Source organism: Aegilops tauschii, chromosome 3 (assembly GCF_002575655.3).
Source record: "Aegilops tauschii subsp. strangulata cultivar AL8/78 chromosome 3, Aet v6.0, whole genome shotgun sequence".
NCBI lineage: Eukaryota > Viridiplantae > Streptophyta > Magnoliopsida > Poales > Poaceae > Aegilops > Aegilops tauschii.
Window position 1 is genome coordinate 496,419,026 of NC_053037.3, and position 26,861 is coordinate 496,445,886.

A 26,861-nucleotide genomic window follows, 5' to 3' on the forward strand; every position below is an offset into this window, starting at 1 on the left:
AAGTACTCAAGACATATTAATTGTTCTCTAAACACACCAATGGGTTTTTCTCCTTCTTCAAAGGTTTTTCTCATATGAGTTATCCAGAGACAATAATCATTATATGTTGCATCATTTTCTTCTTATTATTTTTCCCACTGGGTTAAAAGGAGTTTTAGCAACATATCTGCACTATTCTCCTCATATTTTTCCCACAGGGTTTTTGGAGGAGACATTCAAGATTATTCAAAGAATTTGTCAAGATGATGGACGTACCAAAGAAGAGGCGTTGTACAAGGGGGAGTGCTAAGAATAGAATAGTTGCTTATTCATTAAGCTAATTAGGATTAAGTTAATTGTTAGATAGGTTGCTTGGTTCTCAAGCAACTATGTAATTCCTTGGCTCTCAAGGCAACTATGTAATTCCTTGGCTCTCAAGTAACTATGTGTTTACTTGACCGACAAGCACCATGTGTACTTTCGCCTGGGTATAAATACCCCACTTCTATATCAATAAAGACTGATGGATCATCTTTCATTCAAACTCTGTCGTTCTTTACTTTTCACTCAAAACAGAAAACACGCCAAGACAGAGACAGAACAGAACACTACGTCCAAATTCCTTCTGGACTCCGGACACATGGCACCGACTGACCACCCTCCTCGTCCACGCAGAAAAAGAAGGCTCCAGCCAACAACCGCTGAGCAGACCCATCGTCGCCATCCCCCCGCGCGCGCGGACCACCACGAGACGGACGGACGTTCATAGACCGGCACCCGTCCGTGCGCCTACGCAGGCAGAGACGCCCACGTGCCGCCGCAGAGTTAAAACCAAAACTGCTTCCCCGATACGAAAGCCAAGATCCTAACCGACTGCCTCGTACCGATAACCGCGTCACGCCACGCGGCGCTCTCAGTCCAGGGAACTCGCCAACGGCCGGAGCCCCGATCGACTGACTGCGTCGCATGGAGCGGAGGCGCCCGCAGATCGCGCCGTCGCCGCCGGTGTCGCGGCGGAAGGCGGCGGCGGCGGCGAGCCAGGAGTGGCTGGTGGTGCCGGCGGCGGGGGAGCAGCGCGCGGGGGAGTTCGGGAGGCACCGGATCATGGAGATGACGGGGCTCCCGGCCCGCGACCTCCGCATGCTCGACCCGCTCCTCTCCTACCCGTCCACCATCCTCGGCCGCGACCGCGCCATCGTCGTCAACCTCGAGCACGTCAGGGCCATCGTCACCGCCGCCGAGGTGCTCGTCCGCGACCCCAGCAACCCGCGCCTCCGCCCCTTCCTCCAAGAACTCCACGCCCGCCTCGCGCTCCCGGTACGGCCACACCCACCGCCATTCCGCCAGTCATGCATCCTACTGTACGATAGATTGATGGCAGATTGCATTTTTGTAACCAACTAACTGATGGCATGGTGTTGGGTTCATCTGCAAATTTGGCCTGATGATTCTGTTGGCTCCTGCTCTGCGTGAAGGATGCGGTTACCACGAATCCGGCAACCGACGGCGGCGACGATCAGGGCAACGTGCCAATCTCCGGTAGTGCCAAGATCCCGCCCTTCGAGTTCAAGGTGCTCGAGGTCTGCCTCGAACACACATCCAAGTGCATGGAAACCGAGGTACGCTACCACAATAAGCAGGCCGTTAAACCCATGATCTGTCAAAAGCGCGTGTTACCAACTTACCATGTTTCTCCTGATGCAAAAATCAATGGTGCTAGACGTCGGTCCTCGAGAGTGAGGCGTATCCGGCCTTGGACGAGCTGACCACCAAGGTTAGCACGAGCAACCTGGATGACGTCAGGCAGATCAAGAACCGCCTGGTCCAGCTATCAGGCCGCGTGCAGAAGGTACTAACATAACTGGTGTTCAGGAGCCAGTGTATGCTCCAAGTTTAAGCCAAGTGCTACTACATTATTATCAATTCAATTATTCATTTCATCGTCTGTTTGCGCCGTCGTGGTCTCCTTGATTCGCAGGTGAGGGATGATATCGAGCACTTGCTAGACGACGACACGGATATGTGCGAGATGTATCTGACGAGGAAGCTTGCGTTTCAAGGAGTCAACAACGAGTCGTCCGTTAATGTGGATTCCAACAAGCATGCATTCCCTGATCATGATCATGATCATGAGAAGTATGTCACGTATAGCTAATGAGTCTTCTTTCTGGTTACTGGGATTAGATTGATTAAGAGCTATAACATCCTGAACTCGCTTGAATAAACCAAGCGCAATTCGATGATGCTAGGCTTAATTGAAAGATGGAAAGTTATTACTCTTCACATTAATCTTCCATATTTACTTGTATTCAGGGAGGAAGAAGACCGTGGCGGTGATACGGCGAGCTCCCACGGAAGTTCTGCTTGTGTTAAGCATGTTGAAGAGTTGGAAATGCTTCTTGAAGCTTACTTCGTGGAGTTCGATGGCACGCTGAACAAGTTATGCCATGTATGTCACATCTCCTTCTATTCACTACTAGTTATTGGCCTAATGTTGTGTTAAGCCTGAGACATGATTGCTACAAAAATGATCATATCAAAATGATTGCCACTATCAGGTTCAGCACACTGACTATTTGCTCCAGATTCATTACACCAGATAAAGAGCGCGCGCACACACACACATACTTCTTGGTAGTGTTATGAATATAAACTACATTTCCACATGCCCTTTTCTGATTCAATGTGAATACTATGGTCTTTAGCTGTTGGTTTATAAAGTATTCCAAGCGTGTTTCTAACAGCCTTTAATGTGCAAAGCTCCGCGACTATGTGGACAATACTGAAAACTACATCAACCTGATGTTGGACAAGAAGCAGAACCAGCTGCTGCAGATGGGCGTCATGCTCACCACGGCGACCGTGGTGGTCACCGCGGGCATCGTCGTCGTGAGCTTGTTTGGCATGAACATCCATATCGAGCTGATGGCGGATCCGGAGACCCCCGAGATGGCGAGGATCAAGAACATGAAGTTCTGGGAGACCACCTGGGGCACCGTCGCCGGTTGCGCCGCCATATACCTCCTGGCCATCTATGCAGGGAAGAAGAGCAAATATTTGCAGTGATGGTGCTTCATTCTCGGTTCCGCGCCGGACGGAGGAAGCATCGGAGCGCAAGTTCTGCAGTCCAGGGCACGTTTTCGCCGTCACAAAAGGGTTTCCCTGCCCTGAGAATATGATACGATAGCTTTCTTCCCTGCCCTGAGAATATGATACTATAGCTTTCTTTCTGTTTGGTATTGTCTGTGAGATGCAGTAGTAGCTGATGCGTTGGTTTGGGTAGGAATAATTGAATCGTGGCTATAAGATCTGCCTTGTCGTATCATGATTTACAGTTTCGTAGTTTTGAAGTGTTATTTTGAGCCATATTGATTCCAAGGTTCCAACATTCCTACACGCCGGAGAAACCTCTAGTGGCATATATAGCAATGACACTGGAGGGGAATTTTTGGTCTATGGGTGTATATACACCCTATATAGAGAAAAAAAATAGTAATTAAATAAAAAGTCAAAAAAATCTGAAAAAATATTTTAAAATAAAGTTGACCTTCCATTGTACTTATATAAGAAAAAATTGCACAAAAAGAAAAACCCCGTTGACTTCTTTTAAAAAACAAAAAAATCGATCAAAATAGTGTGAATAGTGACCAATAATAGCAAATGATTTTTTTTTGCCCTGAAGTCAACGTTATATACTAGTGCGAAAGAAAGTCAAGTTTATTTCAAAAAAGACTTATAAACTTTTTCTAACTTTTTTTGTAATTATTAATTATTATTTTTCTCATATAGGGTGAGGAACCAAAGGGTATTTCCACCAATGACACCTTCCTACTCTCGAGGTTGCTCCCCTGCTGCACCTCGACAGTGTAATTCCTGGGCAGCCCCTGCTATATAGGAGTAATTTTCCTCTGTCCAACCAACTACCTCGCATGTGGCATTTGGTACCCACATCGCCACCATGTTCCAACCACAAGAGGTTTAAACATTGAAAAATCCAAGTCAACAAAACTCAAAGGATTCTACTCCCTCTGTAAAGAAATATAAAAGTGTTTAGATCAAACATTTTTACTTAGAATTACGTGTTTTCAACTTGAGCTCACAAATATTTACAAAACATTGTTCTTTTAGACTCAACAATCGTCATATGTAGTATATACTCCCTCCTTCCCAAAACATAAGGCGTGTTTGACTTTGCATGGTCTTTGATGCATGACTTTGACCATTTACATATATCAAAGTACATGGATTAAACATGTATAAACGGGATAGTCACATTTGTCTTGTAAAACAATTTTATTTCATATATCTGTATACTAATTTTATAGACAAATAATACATAAAAATCATAGTCAAAGGTGTGCAATGAAGACCAGAAAAGTCAACCAGCGCCTTATATTTTGGGAAGGAGGGAGTATGTATGTAATCATTGTACATGCCGTAATAGGATCCGTAGTAGTGATCTCCTCCAGGAAAATCAGATTTAAAACACGGGGAGGTAAAACATACCAAGAGAGAGACATTGGTACCATGGGACAAGCATACGTGCCGAACAGGACACTACTACGTCCAAATGCCTACTGGCTTCCGGACAAGTGGCACCGCCGCACCGATTGACCATCCTCGTCCACGGAGAAAAGAGCCGTGGCCGGCCCGCTGGACAGATCCATCGTCGCCATCCGCGCGCGCGCGGACCGGCACCCGTAATAAGCGCCGCGCCTACACCACACGGGACATGTGGTAAGCTGTTTTCGAGCTCCTCAGCGAAGACCTCGTACCGATAACCGCGTCACGCCACGCGGCCTCAGACCTCAGTAGTCCACGAAATTGACCGAGGGAACCCGCGCATGGAGCGGAGGCAGCCGCAGACCGCGCCGGCGCCGCGGCGGAAGGGTGCGCCGGCGGCGAGTCAGGAGTGGCTGGTGGTGCCGGCGGCGGGGGAGGAGAGCACGGGGGAGTTCGGGAGGCACCGGATCATGGAGATAACGGGGCTCCCCGCGCGGGACCTCCGCATGCTCGACCCGCAGCTCTCCTACCCGTCCACCATCCTCGGCCGCGACCGCGCTGTCGTCGTCAACCTCGAGCACGTCAAGGCCATCGTCACCGCCGCCGAGGTGCTCGTCCGCGACCCCGGCAACCCGCGCCTCCGCCCCTTCCTCCAAGAACTCCACGCCCGCCTCGCGCTCCCGGTACGACTTCACTGGTCAACAGTCACTTAGTCAACGCATGCTTGCTACGATATGGCGGGGTGAGTTATCTGCACTGTTCGCCTGATTCCGTTGGCTCCTGCTACTGCGTGAAGGATGCGTCTACCACGAATCCGGCAACCGACGACATGGAGCTGGGTGGTGATCAGGGGAACGTGCCAATGCCTGGCAGCGCTAAGATCCAGCCCTTCGAGTTCAAGGTGCTCGAGGTCTGCCTCGAACACACATGCAAATGCATGGAATCCGAGGTACACTGGAGTACGTATATAGGCAGGCTTCGGCTGTTAAACACATGATCTGTCAATAGCGCGTGTTACCAACTTACCATGTTTTCTCATGGTGCAAATTATTGAGTCAATTACATTGGTGGTGCTACAACTTAGCGTAAACGGTCACTTTAGTGCTAGAAGTTGTGGCATACATTAAAATGGTGCAAAAACTTGGCTCCGACGTGCAAATACGGTGATTATCCCATTTGTATACGGAATCTGTGCTGACTAGGCAACAAAACATGTGTATCTAACCACTATGCAATATGTTTTATACTTTCAACTATGCTTAACAGAGTATATATACCTTCGGTACGTAGGTGGAGCTTAAATGGGCTGCAAATATATATTGCGGCCTATTTGCGCCAACTATTTTTTTTACGATATTTGTAAAACGTAAGTAATAAAACTTATATTCAAACATTTATGTGTGATCAATATTATACAAACAAACGATGGTTTGTAAATATACAACCGCGTACTATATTAAAAAATTTTAATTAATATGGATATTTCTGTGTTATAACTTTCCATAATACAAACATTTTAATAATAATATAATTAACGTGATGAAATGTAAATGTGTGTATCTGTATTAACTTAAATAATATACATGATTGAATATTCAAATCAAAATTTTAAATGTAGGAATATGAATATTTTTAATTATACAAATGTGCATATAATTATTAAAATGCTTGTATAATTGAAACAATATTTTTAGTTGTAGTTTATGAAATATTTGTATTATATAAAATTATAATATATTTTTACTTCAGCATGTCAATTATATAATAGTCAGTCGAAAATGTATGGCAGAGTGGTTTGGACCGTATATGATGTAGCAAGTGGTTTTTGGGTCCGAATCCTGGCGGCACCTACTTTTTTGTTATTTATGTTTAACAGGCAGGACCCGCTGGTCACTGAGGTGAAGAATGCCACGCCTACATGGACCTTTTTTTTAAATCAAAGTTTCGAGGTTTATTTTGTGAAAATCAGGCCACACGCTCTTTCTCCTTAGTCTAGCCACCGACAGCAGGGTGCACATGCCTAGTCAGCGCACATTTCCTATACAAACGGGATAAGTAACCGTATTTGCACGTTCGAGCCAAGTTTTTGCACCACTTCAATGTACGCCACAACTTGTAGCACTAAAGTGACCGTTTACGCCAAGTTGTAGCACCAACAATGTAATTGACTCCAAATTATTGGTGCTAGACGTTGGCCCTGGAGAAGGAGGCGTATCCGGCCTTGGACAAGCTGACCTCCAAGGTTAGCACGCTCAACCTGGAGCACGTCAGGCAGATCAAGAGCCGCCTGGTAGAGCTAACAGGGCGCGTGCAGAAGGTAGGAGTGCTACCACTAATTATATACTCCTACGTCCGAGTTACTTGTTGCAGAAATTAGTGTATCTAGATTCATGAGCCGGTGTATGGTTGAAATTTAAGGCCCTTCCCACTGCTTACCTGGTACAGATGTTAAGGCTACTAACTAGGCATAAAATCTGATGTGGTGAGTTAATTATGAAGAGAGATTAGTTTAATGACCCCGGGAGGAAACGATGCTAAAAGCATGTAGCTAGGTGGAAATATATGTAATTCTGAGTCTACAACTAATTAGATGAAGAAGGCTTAGCAAAAAAAAATAAGCACAAATGGTTATACATGTTGGTGGTTTGATTATAGGTGATGTGGAAACTCCATATAGACGGTCGTTGGCTGGAAGAGGATTTGAAGCACTCGGGTGCTCCACCCCCCTATATGAGTATGAAATTTAAAAAACAAATCAGGAAAATTAAAAAAAAAAAATGGAATTTTGGGATATCAAATCTGGGTGCCCAATCTACTCGCATGTGAAGTTTCGTGAAAAAAAATACCAAGAAACATATTCTCAGTAAAAAGATCAAAATTCCTATGCATAGAGAAAAAACTGTTAGTATGAATCTTAGATCGGACTGTATTTCTTTCACCATGGATATATTTCCTGGTATCTTTTTCATAAAACTTCACACGGGAATAGATTGGGCATTCAGGTTTGATGTCCCCAAACACCAGTTTTTTTTGTTTTCCTGGTACTTTTTGAATTTAATATCCCTACAGGGGGTGGAGTGTATTTTCCGTTGTTGGCTATACTATTAACCTTGCTCTAATATGATACTCAACCCTATTTTTCTTTATTTAATTCCGTGCACAACTCATAAAAAATGTCTAGTTGGCATGCATGATATTCCTAATTCTTGGCTCGATAGCACGTTATCATAGACAAAATGCTGATGTGGCGTTGTAATTAAAGAAAAGAGAGTGGAATTGTATGTTAGTGAAGATACGACTCTTAGCTCGTTTTTCTATGCAGTGTAATTAATGATTTTATCCTTTGTGGCTTGTCTCCTTAATTTTCTCTTCTTTTCTTCTCTCCACTCCACAACTAGGCCATAATGTTAAAATGCAAAAAAGATCGCTAAACTAATTAAATGCAATATCACTTGGATACAACCCCTAAAGATACAATGCATCGGGTGATTGTCTCTAGAAAAAATCACTACCTTGGACAACGTGTTAAGGGACAGTTCATTGTTACGTTACCATCATATAGTGCTTCCTAATTAAAAAAAATAAGTCTACAAACTAACAAATGAAATCATCTACGATATACTACTTATATGATACTTTGCACTTTAAAAATAGTAACATAGACTAGTGTCATATGAATGGCACTGGTCTAAGTTACTCCCCACAATGACCAGCCTAGGTTAAGTGCTACTCTCTCCGTTCACAAATATAAGATATTTTAGATATTTCAATATGAACTACATACAAATTAAAATGAGTAAACAAACACACACTAAAATGCGTCACATCCGGATCAGAGAAGAGTTAGAACATCCTATACTTGCGAGCGGAGGGAGTACTACGTTATTAATTTAATTAATCATTTCACCCTCTGTATGTGCTGCCGTGGTCTCTTTATTCGCAGGTGAGGGATGATATCGAGCAGCTGGTTGACGATGACACGGATATGTCCGAGATGTACCTGACGAGGAAGCTTGCGTTTCAAAGAGTAGACGAGTCATCGGTTAAATTGGATTCCAACAAGCATGCATCTCCTGACCATGAGGATGAGAAGTATGTCACCTATAGCTAATGTGTCTTCTTTCTGTGGTTGCTGGGATCCGATTGAATCATACAACTACCGAACTCTCTTGATTAAATCAAGCACAATTCGATGATGTTAGGCTTAATTGACAGATGGAGTAGTTATTACGTCGTTCTCAAGATGTGCTGCTTTCGTTTTAATCCTCCATATGCACTTGAATCCAGGGAGGAAGAAGACAGTGGCGATGATATAGAGAGCTCCCACGCAAGTTCTGCTTTTGTTAAGCCTGATGTAGAAGAGTTGGAAATGCTTCTCGAAGCTTACTTCGTGCAGTTTGATGGCACGCTGAACAAGTTATGCCATGTACGTATGTCACATCTCTTGCTACAGATTCGTAACACTAGATAAGAACGCGCGCGCACACAGACACACTTCTTTCGTTCTTTTTTGAACTCACAGACACACTTCTTGGTAGTGTTATGAATATAAACTACTTCCTCTGTCCCATAACGTAAGACATTTTTTGACACTACACTAAAAACCGTCTTACATTAAGAGGGAGTACGATTCCACATGCACCTTTCTGATTCAACGTGAACGCCATGGTCTTTAGCTGTTGGCTTATAACGTATTCCAAGCATGTTTCCAACAGCCTAACGTGCACCTTGTTAATGCGCAAAGCTCCGCGACTACGTGGATGACACTGAGGATTACATCAACATGATGCTGGACGAGAAGCAGAACCAGCTGCTGCAGATGGGTGTGATGCTCACGACGGCGACCGTGGTGATCACCGCGGGCATCGTGGTCGTGAGCCTGTTCGGCATGAACATCCACATCGAGCTGACGTTAGATCCGGAGACCCCCGAGATGGCGAGGATCAAAAACAGAAAGTTCTGGGAGACCACCTGGGCCACCGTTGCCGGCTGCGCCGCCATATACATCCTGGCCATCTATGCAGGGAAGAAGAGCAAATACTTGCAGTGATGCTGCCATATTCTGTGTTCCGCACCGGACAGACGAAGCATCAGACGTAAGCTCTGCAGTCCACGGCCACGTTTTTGCCATCGCAAATGGCTGTCTGGAAGATGCAGTAGCTGATGCTTGGTTTGGATAGGAATAACTGAATGATGGACATCCCACCCTTGACACGAATAACGGTTATATAAAGACCTTATTTGTCCTCGTATCATGATTTGCAACTACGTAGTTTTGTAAAAGAAATACTCCCTCCGTTCACTTTTGTAATTTTGTAAAAGAAATACTCCCTCCGTTCATTTTGTAAGTCATTTCAAACAACTCAAAATGGGTTGTTTTGTACATTGTCTGAAATGTCTTCAAGGTCTTATAAAAGTGAACAGAGGAAGTAGATGAATCCACTCAGACGTGTTTTGGAACCATACAACTTCCTACCCTCGGGGAATGCACTTCTGCACCTCGACGGTGTAATAATTCTTAGCATACGGCAGCCACATGGATTAAAGAGGTCAACGACAGTTGTGGTCTAAGTCTTCAGTTAAACCAACGACGATTCCAGTTCTGACATTTCAACTTCCGCAGTTTTGCCTTGATCAGATAAGTGACATTATAGATAATATGAACACTCACTCTACCATCCACTTCTCTATTTACAAGGTTTCACGGATGGTGTATATAAACCAAAAGATTTTCTACGATCACTGCAATGCTCACTGGCGGATGTACAAGAGGTATTCCGGAACTCAGCATATGTATGTCTAAGACACGTCAGCTAAAACTTCAGTTAGATGGTTATTATGTTTGCGCCTTCCTTGATCTGGTCCGTCGAACCTGCAAAAATAAGAGGAATATAATATCCGCTCATGATATTCACAAATGAGGGATGAATCATGCATATGCTTCCCCAAATGCACTTACATTGTCTATTGTGTCCGCAGCTGATCCAGCAGAATTCTTTGCATTTCTCAAATCCAATGCTCTCTTGCTTTTCTTCTTGAGGGCAGCCACTGCTAAAAAATGGAAGGTTGATCGCTCAGCTATATTTAATATATGGACTGCAAATATACAGCGAAACGCATAAAGGTAGCTGCACGGCTAGTCACTTGGTGACATAAAACAGTCATGATATTGCCATTTCTGCATGACTGTTGGCTGGAAGTAGTTGTGTGTGAGTTGTGACTTGTGAGCAACTTTATTGAACGAATTCTCAGTCAGGAAAGACACTTTTAGGACATAAGGATGTATATGGTTCAAATGAATCACATATATAGTGCATCAACACTATCAGCCTGTTACGACTGTGCAGTTCGCATAACATATGGACTTTAGGAAGCGCCGATGTGAAGATAATATCATGAATCATGTCTTGGTTACTGGAGATGACTTGCCTGTTTTGTTGCTGGAGAAAGGACGCTTCACAAAATTACCATCACAATCACCAACATCTTCGTCTAGTTCACTGCTACAAATCGAAACGTAAGTAATCATGGATGGATACGTGACAAAGGTTTTCCAACTGAAAAATATAAATCATTTGACACCATATAACAGGAGCAAAGAAGCAGCATCTTGTGCTTATGATGACTATCATCATCATAAGTTAAAAAAAAAACTTGAAAGCACTATCGTTTAACAGTTATTTTGTATTATGCTAGGTGCTGCATATAAATTAACAGTGTAGATACCCGCAGACCTTCAACAAAATATATGTGGTTTTGGACATAACAAATATTGGCATCAGGTATTTATCGATAAGCAGGAAGTACACTTTGAACTCCCACGGTATTGTTGCAATAATTGTAGAATGTGGTGCTATTTCAAGGGGGACAGCCAGATATACTTGTTAAGATGCACAAGAACTGGCAAGTGCAATGCTGAAATCCAAGCCACAGCCGAACTGACTTCACCAGTGACACCCATAGACTAATACTAGCTGGTACTCAGCTGTAAAGCACTAAAGCCCATGTCTGGATCTGATATTTGGAAACACACTAAAATTCCTTTATATTTCATCTTAATTGCATGTATATTGCAATATCTAGTTCATCTCAATTTTTTCACAAAATTTCAAATTATCTGACGCAAAATATGATATTTCTGTTTCTCAAAAAGCGGATAAAAATCTGACGATCGTCAGCTGCCCTGCTCTTCAAACCGCATTGTTCTATGACCGAAGCCACATTCTTTTTATTTAGAAGTTTGTGTGTTCTAGCTATGCCCCATGTGACCCACGTAAAATTTGGTCATAACCTAGTCCAAAGTTCAAAAATATTATGTGACCATTGGTGTCATACTTGAACATACCTGGTCTGAGTGTGCAACTAGCGACTACAATAGCTGGTCCAAACTGCACTTTACTCTTTTCTTAGCCCTAGACAGATTACCAGGAATACAAGTTCTGACATACAGGGGTTTGCTTTATTTGGTAACGAATTGATTGTACTGTTAGGCATAGACCCAATAATTATTGCAGTTAACTTGAGATGTCATGCCATATACTAATTCTACCACATAAAGCCACACACATAGACAGTGAGAAAAGCTCCCTATCATTCCATTCTAAATACTGATGTAACATGGACAGCAATCATGAATTAGCAGACAGACATAAATTTAGCAGAGTTTGCAGGGCATGCAGGGCATGCATGTCATTATGCTATACTTGCAGTTACGCAAAGCATGGTATCAGAAGACAAAGTACTGTTTAGAACATATTCTTCCAGGCGGAGAACATTTCCGAAGAAGGAATACATGTTAAATCGTTTGTTTGCTTACCAATCTCTGAGATGACAGTCAGGAAAGTCCTACAAAAATAAATAAATAATATAAATTGAGTTTCCAACTTTCCATGTGCCAATCCACAGATAATCCAATGCTCAAACATATAGTTCGATCAGACACTAGCATGCTGTACCTCTGTTGACATGGTGTCCTTTGAAGATATCGTCTTCAGATCTCTAGAATCAGCTTCATTAGTCAAACCCAAAGACCCTGGAGATGACAGCTTTGTGCCGGCGGAACCACAAGATGACACGTTGTCTTTTTCCAAGATATCCAGGTAATTTTTCTTGGGGACATCTTTCGCCTGGACTGAACTTTTCTTCGTTTTCCCTTGCTCATGACCACTTACAAACTGTCCAAATAATGGTTTGTTTGATGAGGAACGAGTTTGCCTTTTAGGAGCAGATTCTTTAGATACCCTCTCAGTAATAGTAGAGCATGTAGTATCCTCCTGAAATTAATGTTGACAAATTAAAACTATAGGACCATAACAGAAGGCATAAACTACATATATGTATATATAGACAAACAAGACACCAAGGGTGACACAGCAGACAGAATGTACCTGTTGGTTATAAGGTTCATGAGCTTTTAGAATTCTCTTCACAAAAGTATCAGTAATTAAATCTAGTTGGCAGCATTCCTACAAAAAAATCCGATCTGGAGAAAATTAGTCAATGCAAAAATGAACTAAGACAAGTTCTAACAAACATGAGAATAAATAGTAAGAATAACCTACATCCGCTTTTCTCTCACTCCGAGACAACCTATAATAAGATGAGGGCAGGAGAATATGGCGTGGAGAATCTGATGTCTTGCAATGCTTATCAAGTTCTTTTATCATAAGCAAACCAATTTTTGAGAGAATGTGCAGTTTCTGTGAAGGCGGTTAGGAAATTAGAACCTGGTGAAGAAATTTATAGGCAAATGAAAAATGTCAAAGCGGTAGCCAAAAGACACATACATGAGTGATGTCAGAATCAATCACATCCTCAGCCTTTTGAACAGCACGAAAGATGCCCAAAAGAATGGATACAGAGCTTGTGGCGGAGCCATGCTTGGTTTGGCTTAGATCCTCTATTTCAACTAGCTCTCTCAACATCACAATAAGTGGGCTGTCAACAAACAAAGGAAAAAAGGAGGAAGCTATTACAGGCTTGAAACTTCAAATGTTTCCAGCCCCAGGAACTAGTTGAGCAACAGAAAAAATGCCAATGGGATTCAAACATCTGAAACAAGAACATACCTCCAAAACTCAGCCGAGCCAGTCTCCTTTTCACAAAAGTTAAAACGAAACTCCTCATCATATGCAAGCGTATGGATCAAGAAAAGGACAGCATATGCTGGGTGTTCTACAATCGAGTCATTGCTGGTTTTGTTCTGATGAACAGAAACTCCTCTTTGCTCTTTTACCACTTCAGTTAAGTACCTAAGCGACTAGAATACAAGGTAACAGAATAAGAATCACCTCACGAGCAAGTTTATATGGTATATATATATGAGGGAACTAGAAAAGAAGATACATACTTCAGTACGAACATCTCCACAGCAATCAGTTGATGCCAATGCAAAAGCACATGCATATCTAACAGGTATTGCATGCTTCTTCAAAAGGCCAAAAAGTTTGTGAATGAATGACTTGCGAACAATATATGAAGAATCCTGACAACCAGACACAATACATGTAATATTATAAAGAGAGGTAGAATACTGGCATGCATAAAATATGGAACTACGCAATGTGAGTAGAGATTAACCAATGTAGGTAAGCAAAATAATGCTGCAAACAGATGTTTATTTACAGCAAAGGTTCTCAAAATCTATGGCAAATCAAATTATCAAATAATTAGAAAGACTAGTGGGCAGAAATGTTAGCCCCTACATGAAAAATAAAAATTAGATACTTGTTAGCAGTGTAGCATATTGACAATACCCTTGCCATGAGAAGGGCAGTGCGAAATAATTCTGGAGAAATGAGTGAATCCCATCTTGTAGCTAGTCGTAGTACAGATTTCCCAGCAGCCAGTCTAAGATATGGCTTATCATTTTCACTGGTGCAGCATAAGAACCAGAGTGAAAACACAGAACACAAATAAATTCAGGATTAACTTGTATCAATAAAGAAAAGAAAAAACACATTTAATATTGTATAAGTGCTTTTAGCTTGAATAACAACATTCAGTTAAGTTTGCGAGCATTAAAATCCCACATTATACCCTACCCTATTTACTTTTGAAAAAAGTCCATTTTACTACCCCGAACAAAGTGAGTGATTCACATAACCCCCTGATCATTTATTCTGCTCTTTTACCCCCCCCCCCCCCCCCCCCGATCTATCTAATACCGTTCACAAATCATCTTGGCTGGCTTTGCTTAAGTGGTTTGCTGACATGGCGGGGTCAAAGTGGTATTTGACCAGTGGGACCCTCTCCGGTGACCCGTCACTTTCGCTGCCGACGCGGACGCACTGCTGGGCCGCCCTGGATACATCGACGCCCGACGGTTTCCTCTGTCCGCGCCGGATGCAGAGCTGAGGTGGAGCGAGGGGGTCCGCTTGGATCTGGAGAAGAGCACCACAAGAGGCAGGCAGGCTGCCATGAAGTAGCGCACGGTGGCGGCAGCGGTTCACGCAGGAACCGTGGTAGGAGGCCGGAGATGCTCGCCTGGATCTGGGTTAGGAGGCGCGGGTTGGTGAGAGAGGTTCGATTTGGGATGGGGGAGGAGGGCGGCGACGGCCGGTGGCGCGAGGCGACGGGGATCCTGGGACTGCTCCCCAGAACGGCTGCTTGTCTGCCCCGACGACCTGGCCACTGGATTCGGTTCACATGGCTGCTAACACGCTGCAGCGGGCCGGGGTGGGCGGGGAAGTGCGGCGGCTTGCCGGGATCCAGAGCAGGCAGTAAGGAACGAGGACAGGTGTGGTGGGTCGCCGCTACCACCGCATGTTGTCCACTGGTGGACCCGCGTGTGCTCCAGACACCCCAGCCCGGGATATAGGTCGTCGCCAGCGGACCCCGGCTCCCCGCACCTGTCGCCACCGGTGGACATGCCGCATGCGTCGTCGACCATAGAGGCCCGAGGTTGCACAAGGAAGGAGGAGGAGAGCCCACAGTCAACAAAACAGCTTGACCGAGTCCAACTCAACAAAACCACCCGACCAAATCCACTTTGGGTGGGTATTGAACGGGATTGGCTTCATTAAGGGGTGAAGTGAACCATTTGAGACTTCAGGGGGTTATGTGAACCATCGATTTTGTTCAGTGGAGCTTTTTTCTTTCCTTTCTTCTTTCTGCACTCCCGATTGGTGAGTCTTTTCTTCCAGTAACCATTCAAACCAAATTGACCACCTAATCAGCAATGCTTACTTGCTGAGTTGCTTCTCTCTTTAAAATAAGTTTGGTGAGTTCCTAACTTCCTCATTATACTAACCAGGAAATTTTCTTACAAACCCCACTAAATTGACCACCTAATCAACGATGTGTAATTGCTGAATTCCTAAGTTCCTTGCATTGTACTAACCATGAAGCCTCAGGCTGAAAAAAGGTGATGCTCGAGATGCACTAGTTCATCACAGTAACCCAAACACGAAGGTAACAGAAACCTCATGAAAGTTACACAGTATACGACTTGTAGAACACTAAGCATTAGGCACGTCTGCAAGTTTTTCAATTTTGCACCAAATTGACCACTTGTAACTATGACTACCTATCTTAATGCAAAGATGTGCAAATTATGTTTATCACATTCAACAAGAAAGGAAACTTGACCACACCACAACGAATTATGTGTTCCAATAGTGCTTGAAAAAATATAATAGAATTGTAGAAAAGCTGATCAACTGATGCACTGTAAAATATTAGTTAAAGAACTGGTGTAATCAGTAGAAAACAAACAGAAGGGGCTACAATAGTGAAGCATTTATTGAGAAAACAATTTAAAATAATGTGAGAAAGCAGAAAAATACGAACCATATAGTAATGGGCGTGAATTCTTCGCGAATTATATCCAACAGCATCTTAAAGAAATTCTCTATTCGATCACGGGCAGTAGTTGTTGGTAAACAACTTTTGACAAGTGCTTTGAGACAATAAATCTACATTGGCCACAAAACAATTAGAGAGCAAAAATGAAAATTCCATCGTGAATATTACTCGCATGTGGAACTCCCTACTAGATCTACCATGAGTTGAATGTTTTATTTTGTCCAGAACTTACCTTCAGTTTGCAAGAGAAACTGCATGCAGAATTTTCATTGGAGGGTGACAGTTCCGGAGTTGAAACAAACTGCATAAACCATAGCAGACATCAAATTGCTATGTCTTAGTCCAGATATCACTGCTAAAAAATATATTACCTACCTCAGGTGAGACAAAAACACGTTGAACAAAATTGATAAATTGGTCGTCATATGATGTATACATGGAAGGAGAATACTCCAATATTAAGCCCAACGACTGTAATAGAGTTGGGATATTATGGTTATCATGTAGACCACCAACAACTTTCTGCAGGGAAGAGAGGATCATATAAGTCGTCCACCAAAGTACGCCTTCATTTAAAAACAAAGGCATGAAAAAAATAAGAAGAAATAGCTAGCTACCAAAAACATCGTGACCATTTTAGCATCAGAAACAATCATTCTGCAAAGGTTTGAGCATTTCCATATGTAAACAATTGTCATCTGGGAACTGGGTCAGTGAAGCAATTGTAGAACAGAACTAATTAGTACCTACCTTACATAATTTGGCAAATTTCTTGTCATCTGGAGACTGGATCAGTGAAGCAATTGCAGAAATGGCATATTTCGATTCAGCACGTGTTCCTTCAATACACTTTTGCTCCAGTAAGAGGTAGACATCACTACTGGAGAAAAAAGACAACTTACTATGAGTAAAATATTCATCTTAAGATAACTAAAGATGGAGAGACCTACCACACTTGCAATCATTAAATACAAAAAAGGTATTGACATTTTCCTATCCCTACATTTTCTTTATATTACCGCCCATTGCACTTCTAGATTGGTAAGGTGGTGAATAGGAGTAAAGTGTTTTTCGCCAGTTTTTAGTGAGCTAATACAAAATCTCTGGAGAAGAAGAAAAAAAGGCAAACAGGAGGATATTTAAAATTTCAAAACGGCCATTTAGTTTCAGGCTTGAGTAATACTGTACATTGCTGATTCATCAAACATGAACCATTCATAGAGCAATTATCAACAAACAGACAGATCAAGACAATCCAACTTCCAATACAATGACAGTTTATTTTACCTGAAATTAATAGATAATTTACACGGTGATTTTGCCAAATATGCCAACATTTGGAGACTCTTCTCATTTATCAGGACTGAGTCTTCGGAGAACAACTTTAGCAAGTACTCCTCTGAGCCTCTGAATAATGATGGAAACACCATTGCAACTAGCTACATGATTACACATTTGAGTCAGAAGTATAGAAGATGACCCTTAAAAGGAGATGAAAATGTGTGCATGAACTAAAAAACAAATGTGCCGTTAAGCACAAAAAAGTTTAATCAATGGTAAAAACTGAAAATGCAGTAAGCTTCAAAAGATTGCATGCTTGCAGCAAAGAGTTCATATTCCTAAAAGAAAACAAATAATTTGCCAGCTATTAATAACTTACCAGTAAAAGATCACATGCGGACTCTGCATAATGGGTTAATTCATTTCTGCAGGAGAAAAGAACCTCCAAAATGGCACAAATCATCTCCCAATTAAATAGTGAATGCGAGAGTTTTGTAGACAGTTCTTTGCAGAAGCTGTAAATTTGGTGTTTGTTACCAATTCTCTTGAGAAATGAATCCTGCAGTCATTCACGCACGAACTTAGGTTTGATTTGGGTATGTTCTATGATACAAATCTTTAAAAAAAACTCTGTTGCATAAATAATACCATGTGGAGAAAAAAAGAGTTCAATACACATATGGCTGCTCATAGTGGGAGTAACATAAGTAGTAACATGCATGCCATATAGGCAAAAAATATGATATGGCAAGTAATTAATGAGGAGAGAGGCAAATGGAGTAACATAATATGTTGCCATCACATAGCGGATCCCAATGTAAAATGACTCTACAAAGTAATAAATGAAGCTCTCTATGTTATCACACACATGTCACTACCCACTATGAAGGTAGTAACGTATACATGCATGTTGCTAGTCTAAGTTACTCGCCACTATGACTAGTCTAACAGGGTACTAACGTACTTGCACTAACTTGTAAACTGGGACCATTTAATGCTCCACAGAACTCACAGTTAGCAGCTTAATAGTTTAACAGAACAAGGAAGAGTCAGGCATTCTGTAGTTTGCTGAAAACTAGAGAGATTTAGCATCACGCAAATGTTCAAGTTCAAATTTGACCTCAGGATGGGAAACAACACAATGCAGACCCACCTTGAAAACAAAACAATGCAGATCCCGCTGGAAAGACAAAACAATGAAGATCCCACTGGAAAGACAAATTCACTTTGTTTGTTTTCCATGTGCACTAAATGAGTTCTACCTAGACTTTCCTTTTCTCTATCTCTTATCTCTAGGAAGCTCGACTACCCCTTGTATTTGCTCTCCTTTGGATATTTTACTTTTACTTTTCCCTCAATCTCAGTATTATTATATTCTCGGGAGAACCCCCGTACTGATTGCGCAGAAAAAGAGACTGGCTCGATTTTCATGATAATCATTTAAATCATTCAGTCCTCAAACTGGAGGGCATGTACATGTTCCCATGCAAAATAATCAACATGGTATATGCCACCGCTGATGACTTCTAACTAGGATCATGCAATAGGAATTAAGGATGCCATGAAAAAGAAACATATGAATATTAAACTACGTTTGGAAAGTATACACCACGGCTTCCTCAGTAAGTTTATAGTTGAGCAAACAAAAGCAGGAGAAAACAAACAATTTACTGTCTCGTCAGTTAAAAGGACCAAACGAGTATTACTCTGATTGATCGAACTGTTGCAAAAGTAGTGCCCTCTTTGCTTATTTCAGTCAAATCCTTAAATATGTTATTATCCTTCATCTGGTGCAAAATCTCAAAGCAGTCTTCAACTTTAGAGATATCTGTAAAGGAAGCGGACATCTTCCTTAATGACGCACAAATTTTCTTCTGTATTTCATCTGAAGATTCTTCCTGTAGCACATACAAGGTTCAATTTGAGAAAAAAGTTCACTAAATGTTCAGTATCTATTGATGAATTACAAACCTTCTTTGCTCGAAGTGATAAATATGCTTGCAACTCCAGTTGCAACCTAAAGGAAAATGTCTAAATGTCAAAATGTGCTTCACAGAGTTATTACATCATCGTAGTATATACTATGCTACAAGTGTTTACCTTCTTTTCTGAGAAAAGATGGCATGCAAAGCCTTAACATGTTGTGATTTGAAATAAGAAAAAAACTCAACCCAATGCATTGCTCTTTCTTTTGGAGAAAGTGGTGATGGAAAGAGTTCTTCAGCAAAAATAAGCCCCATATTGTGTGGCCTGCCAAAATATAGAAGCCAGTAACTCAACACAATAGGCATGACTGAGTATGAGAGAGAGAGAGAGAGAGAGAGAGATGAACAAACCTGAAAGATTCACAATCTTTGTCAAAACAGAGAACAATAAGTTTAGCTGGGATTTGTTCATAGTGAGTATTAATTGCCGCGGTTCCTTTGGAGCATTTCTCACAGTAATCTCGATACAGCTCCACCAACTTATGCATTACATTCTTTCTGACAGATATCTGGAAAATGTTTCAGTGAGGCACCATCGAGAAACTGCGGTGCAAAATAACAATAATACCTGCTCACCTTTTTGTCACGTAGCCTCTCTGCTGCTTGTAATATCAACTCAGAAGGAAATGAGCTTAGATTTGATTTGGCTAAATCACAAACTGCATAAACAGCTCTGATCCTCACTTTGTCATCAAAATCCAATAACCTTCCTTCAAGAGATTCTGCCAAAAGGAACAAAATATCCACATGAAAAGGATGCTTACACATGGTAATGCGCATATAGTAACCACAGATAAAAGTAGTAGTCTTACTGAGAACTTTCTGTGCTACATTTCCAGATGATGCAGCAATGTAGCATGCTTTTGCTGCATCAATTGCAGCAATTCTTACTTCTGCAGATTTGTCAGAGAATCTCTTCAAGAATTCAGTAAATAATATCTGGTTTTCTTGACCAAAGCGAAGATTAGAGAAGACAAGAAGCTTCCCAATCAGGTGCACTGCCTCCAGTCGGATATCAACCTGGTCACTCTAAGGAGGTAGACGGTACATGTTCAGGGAGAATACAATGCAAATATAATAGCATAACAAAGTTAAAAGAAAATAACATACCAGGAGCTCATGAGTTAAGCATGGAATAACAGCAAAAAGCATCTGGGGTGCACACTGGAATATTTCCAGAATAATTTTATGATGCAGCTTCCTGTGTTCATTAACCGGTGCATCCTTGCTCAAAATGCATGATGTCAAAAAAATTCGAACTATGTGCTCCAATTTCTCAGCACAGTTTTGAATGATGTCAACGGCAAGCTTGTGGGCTCCTCCCTGCATGGGCAACAAGAAGCAAACGAGCATTAGTTTGGACCAAAGAACAATAATGCAGGCTTCCGGATATCTAAGCTATTCATGCAGAGAAGAACATATTGTAAGGAAGGGAGAGTATCAGGTGATACCACACCTAAAATGCTCCCATGATACCAACTTCAAAAAATCAATTTTAGATGTTTCGAAAAAATCTGAATTTTTTTGTGAATGTTCACAACGTATGTGACTACAACCCCTAAAAAAATCAGATCCAAATTCGAAATACAAATTGAGAAACAAAAATGACAAATCTAGCATGAATAGTGTCACAAAAGGACAAAAGCAAAATTGACACTATTCACATCTGAATTTGTTTCTCAATGTACATTTCGAATTTGAAGCTGAATTTTTTAGGGGATGTAGACACATTCCATGTGAACATTCATGATTTTCTTCAGAATTTTTTGAAATGGTATCATGGGAGCATTTAGGGTGTGGTATTACTGGATATTCTCCTTGTAACAAAACATTACTCGCACCATCAACCTCAACTTACAGTTAGTATTAAATGAACAGTAAAGAATTTACCTTGTCCTCTTTTACTAAATTGCGGAAAATCACATCCAGAAGAGGCTGAGTAACTTTTTCATTTAATATCTGTGTCATTATTGATAGCATAGCCTGGTGCACACATTGCTGAAGACCTTGCCTGTAAACAGTTTCACAATCAAGGAGTTAACCACTTAATGAAAAGAATCCAATTTAAATTTTCAGAAACAGTAATTATGTGTGGCAGACAACTTTGAACATGAGCACACCATGAATTAGCACACATAACATAGAGAAAACTACTTGCATAATGGAATTTCTGCTCTTGCTGAGCCAAGGATAACAGTTTGGTTTTGAGTATAAATTTGTTTAAGGAAAATGAATGTTGCCAATTATCTTAACAGGTTTAAGGACAACAAGAGAATAGTACCACAAGGCGCATACGCAACTCTTTTGTGGCCAAGACATGTTCACCAAATCACCTCCATACACTAGGTACATCGCCCGTTGCACTTGATAAGGAACCCATGAGATCCCATTAAGTATTGAAAAGTTCTACAGCAAACATGATAGTGCACACTGACATTTACTGTGATACATGTAAACGGAAACCTGACGATTTGAGAGTTCATAGCTTTCTCCGTAATACCTAGAAATAGCCAGCTCAATGGAAGAACAAACATAGCACTGCATATTTACAGTTTGCGGTAGACAGTATTGGAGATCTTGATGATGTGATACACAGTATTGGAGGTCTTGATGATCACAATTCCAAAATCTCAAAATGGGAAGACGGTACAAAAAGAGACCGATTGATAGGACATAAGTGAAAAAATGTACACATGATTTTCAAATCAAAGCCAGTATGAGTAAGACCAATGTATCTACAATTGAAAGTTAGGTACTGACAAATGAGCATTAAGCTTGATTCTTGGTTGTAACAAAATATAGGCATATAACAACAAGAGCAGTAGATTTAGTCTTACTTTGCTGCCGAGAAGAATATTTTGGCCATATCAAGAACCAAGTCCTGACAACCAGTGTCAACCATAATTACAGAGCATCTAAGCGCAGCAACATTCTCCAGTATTTTCATCCTTCTCGTAAGATATGGACTTCCAATGTCTGCAAGCCGTGAAAATTCGCTGATGAAGAGCCTAAATATTTCCTGAGATAAAGCAATTACCATAGTGTTATAGGAGTGTGGTCCTTATTCCAATTGTTCTTTGACATTAAATAACTCAAAAACCGAAAATGGATAATGTTACAGAAATAATCTGACAAATATGGCTGTTAGGTAGTGCTTCATATTTTCACAACACTAAATGGTAATGGTACAAGAAGTCAGTGACAGCCAAGAATTGAAAGACATAAGTGTTAAATATACCTTAAATATTTCGTCAGTAAAAGGTGGATCAGGTGCAAGGATTCGCATAACTTCAATGAAGCAGACAGCAACAAGAAGTCTGACATCCTTGTCCTTGTGGCTAAGTAAAGTGTTCTGGACCAGTGATTTACTCAAAGGACGTAGAGCATCATGCAGAGAGGAGGACTGACTCAACTCTGATAAAGCACTTTCAGCTTGCTGCAGATAATAAGAAAAACATGTTAAGTAAATTCAAATTTATTCAAAGAAAAAATAATGAAAAGAAACAACCAATTAGAGAAAATGTCAAGCTGCAAAGTATTAATGTGCTACTCTTTTCCCTTTGGATGATTATGGTGAGCTAGCCTGCATCCCTGTCCTACTAGGTCAAGGTTCAACTGTCGGAGGGGTTGTCATGGTATACATGCATTAAACAAAAGTATGCAAATATGTAACCCCTAATGGGAGCTAGAAAACAGTTCAGGTAGAGATCCAACAATGTATTTGTACAAAGCCATTGCTCTAAACTCCCGCAAACGCTGGATAAAATACAATTACAGTACAACCAGATCAAAACTGTGTTCTCGTATAACAGTAAAAAGGCAAATATCCGTTTCAGGGGAAAAGGGGAAGGACCGAAATTAACCCACTTGATCTCCAGTTAACCTGTTTATCATGTAAAATGGATCGAAATACTCAAATGTTACTGACGGTTTAAGATAATGAATAGGTTGAAGCCTGAAAAAACAAATCTGCTTTGTTCCTTATCCATAAATCTCCATTACTAGTACCTTCCTTCATATTACCAATTCACAAAGCAGGCAAACTTGAAACAACAAGTGCTCACAAAATTGTTTACTGATGAAATAATAGACATGTGACAATTAACTGAAGGTTCTCTGACTGCCTCCAGTTGGCAGGGAAATAGACGGTACTGGTACTCTTTCAACAGAGGGGAAACAAGTTTCGAGCGCTCATAAACACCATAGATCCATGCCGAGTTGACACTAAACACCTCAGAGGCTTTGCTCAAACTGTCAAACATAAGCATAGTGAACATAAAGTCGCAAAAAAAAAGCATAGTGAACATACAACCTCGTCAGCATCGCTGCCCCTGTGCCCCATCGCACGAGTTACTACATGGTGCTCGAATTCGCCAGCCCCTCGTAACCCCATGGAGGTTGGAGCGGAATCGTGAACCACAGCTACTAATTTTAGCACTACCAGGTAGCACTACAGTCAGTGTTCGAGAGCCCCCCAAAAAAAAAAACACTAAAATCAGCGGTGCCCTTCGAGGCAATTTCAAAACCCCAGAAGCAGTACAGCGTCTCGCGAGGAACGGAAGCGAGCGGGTTTAGATCGGAGGAGGACTGGTGCGGGACGGACGGGGGCGGTCACCTTGAGGAGCTTGACGAGGGCGTCCTTGCCGAGGCGCGGCTGCGCGAGGCGCTTCCCGACCTCGCTCACGACTTGCCCCGGCGAGCCAGACATTGCGGCGGCGGAGGCGGCGGCTTCGATCTCGGGGCCCGAAACCCTAGGCTAGTGGGCTAGGAGGCGGTGGGGTTGGGGGTGAGGGCCGGGGGGGGAGGCCATGGATGGAATTGCGAGTACGGAAAAAGGCAGTCGGTCTCAGAGCGGGGCGGGGGTGTTGGGGAAGGGGTCGGGGACGGCGGGTTTTTGCCGTTGCACCCTCGGCGCACGCACGACGCACCTGCCACTGCCAGCAACATTTTCCCAGGGATCCAGATTATATTTGCTTAACTAGGGGAGCGAATGTGAAAAGAAATAAGGCCCCCGGATAATACATTCGTCAATTTTGCGACCGGCAAAATACTAGTGGGGTTACTTTATTTTTTTAATAATAACACACTCGAGGAGTCTTCTGGAATCTAGAGGAACACGGCATCAGCCAAAAATTGGTTTCCCGCCCATGGGAAACAGCTCCCGCGCTCGGAGCATCGGAGTGCTGGGCTGGATCCACCGATGTTAATCGGCCCGTAACCAAAGCGAGTGGCATGCAGAACAAATGTAGGCCCCCAGCCCAGGTTAGCCCACTGCGGGTTCAGTTTTCCCATTCTGGATAAACCGCGCACAAATAACGGAGATAAATTTGGGACGACTAGAAGAAGAATTTAGGGCATGTACAATGATTGATAAGATAGTTTTATCTTAAGTCTTACATGTAATTTAGAGATGACAAAAAATATGTTTAGCTATTTCTAAAAACGTGGTGAGACATATTGTGCTAAGAGATTATCTTTTAAATAAGAGAAGACAAGCCGATTTCTCTCTTCTTCACCTCATCATTTATCCTATGTGGCATTCCTAAGATAGCACCATTGTACATGCCCTTAGACCTAGTCAATGTCGTGGGTTTCTCATCTTCTTTTTGCTAATGATTGTCTGATTTTTATGAAGACAGATGGATGGAGTGCATACCATCTTAAATAAGATTCTATTCCCTCCGTAAATTAATATAAGAGCATCTAGATTACTATTTTAGTTATCTAAATACTCTTATATTAATTTACAGAGGGAGTACATGCTTACAGCCTGGGCTCGGGTGAGTGTGCAAACAAAGCAAAGAGCTCCAGCGAAGCTAATCAGCCGGTAACCAAAGCGAGTGGCATGGCATGCATAACAAATGTAGGCCCCCAGCCCAGGTTAGCCCACTGCGAGCTTAGTTTGCCCATTCGGAATAAACCATGCATGAATAACGCAGATAAATTTGGGACGATGAAAGAATAATTTGGACCTAACCAACCATGTGGGTGTCTCGTCTTCCTTTTGCAGATGACTAACGGATTTTTATGAAGGCAGATGGACAGAGCGCATACCATCTTAATGAGATTTTGCATGCTTACAGCCAAGGCTCAGGTGACTATGCAGACAAAGCAAAGAGCTACATCGAGGCTAATCCGCCCGTAACCAAAGCAAGTGGCATGGCATGCAAACAAATGCAGTCCCCCAACCCAGGTTAATCGCGCACGAATGAGGGGTCGGCTGTAGTCGGTGGAGCCGGTGATGGGTCGGGGAAGTAGGGACCGGTTTGGTGATGGTGATGCCATGTTAATTTCATTTCTTTTCTATTTTCATGTTCTCTTTTTATTTGTAATTTAAATTAATATGTTTTAAAAACCAAAACTTACTTAATTTTAAAAACATGAAAAATAGAGAATAATAAGACAGTATTAAAAAAATGCAATTTAAAATGCTGATAGATTTTCAAAAAAAATGTTCCCATATTTTAAAAAAATGTATGTAATTTTTTTAAAAATGTGTATGCTATGTAAAAATGATTTGCTGTGTACCATTAAAAAATATACTTAGCATTTAAAGGCAATATTCTTGTGTTCCAAAAAACAAGTTCATGACATTTAGAAAATGATTATACTAACGGAAAAATATGTGTGTGCAGATTTAAAAATGTGTATTGTCATTTAATAAATGTATGTGATATTTTCAAAAATATTCTCGCGTTTTCAAAAATATTCATGACATTTAAAAAAATATTTGCATAGTTTAAAAAATGACTATTGCCATCTTAAAATGTATGTGACAGTTAAAGAAAAATCCTCGCGTTTCAACAAAATGATCTTGACATTTTAGAAAATATTTATATGGAAAAATGTCCGCGTAGTTTAAAAAAGGTTTACTGCCAATAAAAATGTACCAATGCATATTTGGAAAATGTTACTTTGTAACCCAAAAAGTTCTCAAATCCTATATTTTTTCTAAAAAGTGCCATGTATTTGAAAAATGACCAATGTGTGTTTCATATGTGCACTAAAAATGTACATTGTGTATTGAGAAAATATATACATGTGTTAAAAAACTGATAAAAACGACAAAGAACCAAAGAGAAAAGCGAACAAACCGAAGAAACAAAAAAACAAAGTATAACGAAGAAAGAAAAAATAAAAATGAAATATAACAAAGAAAACCTACGAAGAAACAAAGAAAACTGTCAAAAAACAAAAGAAAACGGAAAAGAAAAAAGAAATAAAGGAATCAGACCCGAACGGACGCACACGTTACTGCGGAGAGATGGATGTTATAGTCGCTATAAGCGATATATAGCATTCGCGCAC

General features: G+C 41.4%; 3 protein-coding genes and 1 long non-coding RNA gene across 11 annotated transcripts; 3 read left to right on the plus strand and 1 right to left on the minus strand.

Moving 5' to 3' along the window:
• The first annotated feature begins 853 nt into the window (after positions 1-853).
• LOC141020512 (magnesium transporter MRS2-E-like) lies at positions 854-3,345 on the plus strand. The gene is made up of 6 exons (XM_040404477.3): positions 854-1,296; positions 1,455-1,598; positions 1,700-1,828; positions 1,958-2,115; positions 2,293-2,428; positions 2,740-3,345. The coding sequence occupies exons 1-6, from the start codon at positions 946-948 to the stop codon at positions 3,043-3,045; spliced, it is 1,224 nt and encodes a 407-aa protein (XP_040260411.1). The 5' UTR covers positions 854-945; the 3' UTR covers positions 3,046-3,345.
• A 1,366-nt stretch (positions 3,346-4,711) lies between these two features.
• Positions 4,712-10,053, plus strand: LOC109752816 (magnesium transporter MRS2-E). Of its 2 annotated transcripts, XM_020311746.4 has the most exons (6): positions 4,712-5,165; positions 5,279-5,431; positions 6,671-6,799; positions 8,426-8,574; positions 8,770-8,908; positions 9,227-10,053. In XM_020311746.4, exons 1-6 carry the CDS (start codon positions 4,824-4,826, stop codon positions 9,530-9,532), a joined length of 1,218 nt encoding a protein of 405 aa, XP_020167335.2. In that variant the 5' UTR covers positions 4,712-4,823; the 3' UTR covers positions 9,533-10,053. The 2 variants fall into 2 exon arrangements, with proteins under 2 accessions (XP_020167335.2, XP_045090989.1); XM_045235054.2 differs by lacking the exon at positions 6,671-6,799 and having other exon boundaries at positions 4,768-5,165; positions 9,227-9,945.
• Positions 10,054-10,056: 3 nt separating this feature from the next.
• LOC109752815 (sister chromatid cohesion protein PDS5 homolog B) lies at positions 10,057-24,403 on the minus strand. Of its 7 annotated transcripts, none has more exons than XM_040404476.3 (28): positions 24,169-24,403; positions 22,792-22,989; positions 22,391-22,572; positions 21,444-21,564; positions 20,664-20,876; positions 20,366-20,582; positions 20,130-20,275; positions 19,905-20,062; positions 19,669-19,818; positions 19,540-19,585; positions 19,275-19,466; positions 17,948-18,127; positions 17,575-17,726; positions 17,038-17,164; positions 16,663-16,809; positions 16,520-16,588; positions 16,273-16,397; positions 14,238-14,355; positions 13,832-13,966; positions 13,551-13,741; positions 13,269-13,419; positions 13,044-13,181; positions 12,870-12,947; positions 12,438-12,755; positions 12,299-12,327; positions 10,912-10,985; positions 10,442-10,533; positions 10,057-10,354 (listed from the first exon to the last, which is right to left on the minus strand). In XM_040404476.3, the coding sequence occupies exons 1-28, from the start codon at positions 24,259-24,261 to the stop codon at positions 10,319-10,321; spliced, it is 3,876 nt and encodes a 1,291-aa protein (XP_040260410.1). In that variant the 5' UTR covers positions 24,262-24,403; the 3' UTR covers positions 10,057-10,318. The 7 variants fall into 7 exon arrangements, with proteins under 7 accessions (XP_040260410.1, XP_020167334.1, XP_020167333.1 ...); XM_020311745.4 differs by having other exon boundaries at positions 10,912-10,982; positions 17,038-17,167; XM_020311744.4 differs by having other exon boundaries at positions 17,038-17,167.
• A 785-nt stretch (positions 24,404-25,188) lies between these two features.
• LOC141042475 (uncharacterized) lies at positions 25,189-25,951 on the plus strand. Its single transcript, XR_012205439.1, has 2 exons — positions 25,189-25,433; positions 25,564-25,951. It is a non-coding gene; the product is annotated as an uncharacterized lncRNA (long non-coding RNA).
• The last annotated feature ends 910 nt before the right edge of the window (positions 25,952-26,861 follow it).

What these genes read in the sequence shown, in the direction of transcription:
- LOC141020512 (XM_040404477.3), top strand. Translation starts at nt 946, where the DNA reads ATGGAGCGGAGGCGCCCGCAGATCGCGCCGTCGCCGCCGGTGTCGCGG. An exon ending in CCAAGTGCATGGAAACCGAG is followed by an intron (nt 1,599 to 1,699) that starts GTACGCTACCAC and finishes CAATGGTGCTAG; the next exon opens with ACGTCGGTCCTCGAGAGTGA. An exon ending in CGCTGAACAAGTTATGCCAT is followed by an intron (nt 2,429 to 2,739) that starts GTATGTCACATC and finishes TAATGTGCAAAG; the next exon opens with CTCCGCGACTATGTGGACAA.
- LOC109752816 (XM_020311746.4), top strand. Translation starts at nt 4,824, where the DNA reads ATGGAGCGGAGGCAGCCGCAGACCGCGCCGGCGCCGCGGCGGAAGGGT. An exon ending in TAACAGGGCGCGTGCAGAAG is followed by an intron (nt 6,800 to 8,425) that starts GTAGGAGTGCTA and finishes CTTTATTCGCAG; the next exon opens with GTGAGGGATGATATCGAGCA. An exon ending in CGCTGAACAAGTTATGCCAT is followed by an intron (nt 8,909 to 9,226) that starts GTACGTATGTCA and finishes TAATGCGCAAAG; the next exon opens with CTCCGCGACTACGTGGATGA.
- LOC109752815 (XM_020311739.4), bottom strand. Translation starts at nt 24,261, where the DNA reads ATGTCTGGCTCGCCGGGGCAAGTCGTGAGCGAGGTCGGGAAGCGCCTC. An exon ending in AGAGGCTACGTGACAAAAAG is followed by an intron (nt 20,063 to 20,129) that starts GTGAGCAGGTAT and finishes AACATTTTCCAG; the next exon opens with ATATCTGTCAGAAAGAATGT. An exon ending in CCGCATGTGATCTTTTACTG is followed by an intron (nt 17,727 to 17,947) that starts GTAAGTTATTAA and finishes GTAATCATGTAG; the next exon opens with CTAGTTGCAATGGTGTTTCC.